We start from the raw sequence: 3,750 nt of genomic DNA, 5'->3' as shown, positions 1-3,750 counted from the left end.
CTTCCTGTGATTGCCATTGTTAGGCCTACTTTCTATCGACTAAACGAATTATTTACTCGGAAGAGCGCCGATGCTCATGAGCGTGTCTGCAACAGAATCACGTATTCAGAATTTGCTACCAAAAGAGTTGAAGAAAGTTTTCGACGTGCAGGAAGCATTGTCGTTAACGGTTCGATAGGTGCAATGAGATGTTTGAGGTTTGCGAAATGCAAGATGGTTCTATTTACACTGTTAACCTTGTGCAATGACACTATGGTTGTGGCTATTTCCAGGTCGAGCGACTCCCATGTCGCCACGTTCTTGCATGTTGCGCTAACTAACGTCTTAATTGGCAATTATATGTGTATGATGTGTACAAGATGTCTGAAATTGCAAGGCGTACAGAGGCGAGTTTGTTTCGATGGGTGACCCATCTACGTGGGATAGATATGAAGGAGCGAAGGTGATCGCCAATTGGACATTGAGGCGTGCAACAAAAGGAAGACAAAGTCAACCCGCTACTTGAATGAGATGGATTCGCAGGATATGTGTGGTCCTCGCCGGTGTACTATATGTGGACGGGAGGGACATAGCCGTAGCCGATGTCCTCAGTGCACAGGTGCCGGAGGTCAATAGCTAATAAGCTTTTTAGTTATTTTTTGCATTTTAAACTAGTCAGTAACTTTTTATGTAACCTTTTATGACCTACTTAGCAATTATATATAACTTTTTATGTAAGTTCATTACCTATTTCAAACTAGTGTGTAAGCTTTTTATGTATTTGTGCAAATTATTTATGTATGCATTAAACTATGAATAATAAATTACGAAGTTAGATAAATATACAATGATAAATATGAGAACAAAGCTAAATAAACAATAATAAATACGAGAACAAATAGAAATGTCTAAATATACAATACGAGATACAACACTGAATATAAAGTTAAACTGCAACAGACTACTTCCTCAGTGCCTTCTTCGAGTACAAAGATTGGGTGTATTTATCCGAGAGTGCAGTCTGTGTCCATAAATTATACGGATGACCCTGAGACATACCGGCAGTGTCATACAAACCGGAACCACTCATGTCCGGAGCACTCGCTCCACCATAATCATACTCGTACTGAAGGTCATGTCCCAGAAATCCCTCTTCCTGTTGCGGTATTCATTCAAATCGAACAACTCGGTGCTCGGTGGTGCGGAAGGACAAGGATGATCTACATGACCCGACTCTTGATCCATAGAGAAGTCACTGGCATGACCTGACGTGGCACGATGACCAACAGACTGCTCAGATGCACCAGGCTCTTACAGCTTGAGCGTCGAAAACAGATAATCTGTGTCCCTTAGGACCTGAGAGAATCTGATGGAATCAATTCCAGCCAACAGACTGAACTAACCATTGGCTAGAATTACCATCTGTGGTATGTAAGGTTCCACTATCTGATGTGATTGTGGTTCCGATATGTACGGTTGTTACTGCCCATATGCCGGCCACTGCTGTTGTTGCTCATATACCGAAAACTGCTGTTGGTCGTAGGACGGTGCCTAGAACTGCTGGGTATATACCAGGTCTTGAAATTGCTGTTCATACCCTGCCATCTGGAACTGGTGCTCATATGCCAGGACCTGAAAGTTGTGCTCATATGCCGGAACCTAGATAATAATTAGTAATAATTAATATTAATTAATCAACCTGAATAATATTAATTAATAGTGGAATCAATAATAATAATTAATGACAATAACATTATAAACCTTAATGATACCTAAAACCCTTATTCATAGCCCGGTGCCTGATACTGATGCTCATGACCCGACTCCTGAAACTGCTGCTCATGAGGGGGAATTTGCTATTGAGGTCCAGCTGGTTCTGCCTGTTGTTTCTGTGGTTCATTCGCGTCAGCCTCTTCACTTGCAACTCTATCTGACAGTCGTAGGTGATGCCCATACTGTTGTGTGTACTACTCGTAGTACACAGGGAGAGGATGAAAGTCGACAATCTCGTCCCTTAACTGCAGTGTGTTATAGTGGCCAGATATCCACAAGTTAACCCATTGATTGTTCATGCCTCTCCAGTCATGGTTTTGTGGGCCTGTCAACCGCCTGCAATGATCACGACCAATCTCGAATACCGGGTCCAGTGGAAGCTGTTGTAGCCCGAACTGTCGTCTAACTCGGTCTGTCGGATGCCACTCTATACACTCGAATGACACTAGGGGCGACTTTGTGGAGCACATAAACAAATTTATAGCGAGGTACTTTGGAAATCCCACTCCCATATACGACCGCCATATAAATTGCACAACCACGACGCTGATTAGTAAAACTATTATTCTAAATAAGCAGCCTAACATAAATGGTTAAAACTTACATCGTCGACTCCCATGTCATTGAGTCCTCGCCTAAAATGTACAGTAGGCTTCCGTGTATATCTTGTATGCCGGCGCCAATGACTCCACCTAAACAAAATTAGAATGATTGCAATAACAACAACAACAACAACAACAATAATAATAATAATAATAGTAAAAAACAATACCGTCGGGCAAGTGGAACACCAACATCGACGAGCTGATCGCATGAAATTGGCGCCAGGAACGGCATACGCTCCCACACCCAAACAAAAAGTAGTATGAGTGACCTATCCATCTCTTTACAGTTGTATCGTGATGCACGGCACAAAGATCTGTATAGATGTGCCAAACTAGCTGCCCCCAACTGTATAGTGGAATCCGGTGGAAATCTCGAAGTAGAGACAGAAACTTCGAGTTCAATGAAGTGGTAGACTTATCCGTAAACACAACCGTTTCGAGCACACAGAAAATGTGAGCCCAAACGTACCGCTCAATGGACTCTTGCGTGTCACACGGTTCGGTGTCGCTGCACCGCCGAACCCATCAAGATTTACCTTACCCAAGACGTGATCGTGCAGACCGGGCTCCCGACCAAAACAAGCGATGCAGTTCTCCACAAAAAACTGGTGACTGCTGTCTGTTTTACCCGTGACGAGCTCCCCATTAACCGGGAGGCCAAGAATATGTGTCACATCTTCCAGCGTCATCGTCACTTCGCCGACTGGAAGGTGAAACGTGTGGGTTTCGAGCCTCCATCGTTCCACCAAGGCACTCAGGAGTGCAGAATGGCCTCTCATTTCGTCTATTCGCGAAACGTGTTGAAACCTAGTAAATGCTAATGACGCTGTAGTTATCTCGTTAAAGGTCTCTGGCAGATCTAGTTTTATGGACAACAAATTTCTGATAATCTGCAAAAAAAAATAATAATTATTAATATTACTTCATAATTATAATAAGTGTTAACAATAACTTTAATAAAAATATTAATACTTTTCTTAACAACAGCAGCAGCAGCAACAACAACAACAACAACAACAACAATAATAATAATAAAATTTTTAAAAATAATACTCTGTTAACAATATATTAATAATAACAGTTATTATTATATTAAAAAATATTAATAAGAACAAGACAATGATAATTTTATAAACAATATTATTATTATCACAAAAAATAATAATAAATTATTATAAAATAATAAAAATTTATTAAATAGTATTATTTATTATTATTATTATAAAATAATAATAATTTATTATTATTATCCTAAACAATATTATAAAAAATTAACAATATATTAATTATAATAATAATTTTTTTTTGAGATTTAATCATAATAATCATTACTCAAATATAATGAAAACACGAATAATAATAATAATAATAATAATAATAATAATAATAATAA

At 39.1% G+C, this 3,750-nt stretch overlaps 1 protein-coding gene across 1 annotated transcript; it reads right to left on the bottom strand.

Moving 5' to 3' along the window:
• Window positions 1–1,946: 1,946 nt before the first annotated feature.
• On the bottom strand, window positions 1,947–3,136 carry LOC148570306 (serine/threonine-protein phosphatase 7 long form homolog). The gene is made up of 4 exons (XM_088506960.1): window positions 2,827–3,136; window positions 2,525–2,771; window positions 2,357–2,444; window positions 1,947–2,207 (listed from the first exon to the last, which is right to left on the bottom strand). Exons 1-4 carry the CDS (start codon window positions 3,134–3,136, stop codon window positions 1,947–1,949), a joined length of 906 nt encoding a protein of 301 aa, XP_088363086.1.
• Between the last annotated feature and the right edge of the window lie 614 nt (window positions 3,137–3,750).

The sequence above is a fragment of the Arachis ipaensis genome, chromosome B3 (genome assembly GCF_059453495.1).
Source record: "Arachis ipaensis isolate K30076 ecotype BB chromosome B3, ASM5945349v1, whole genome shotgun sequence".
Taxonomy (NCBI): domain Eukaryota; kingdom Viridiplantae; phylum Streptophyta; class Magnoliopsida; order Fabales; family Fabaceae; genus Arachis; species Arachis ipaensis.
Note: the sequence above shows the minus strand (reverse complement) of the source record. Positions and strands in the feature narration are given on the sequence as shown.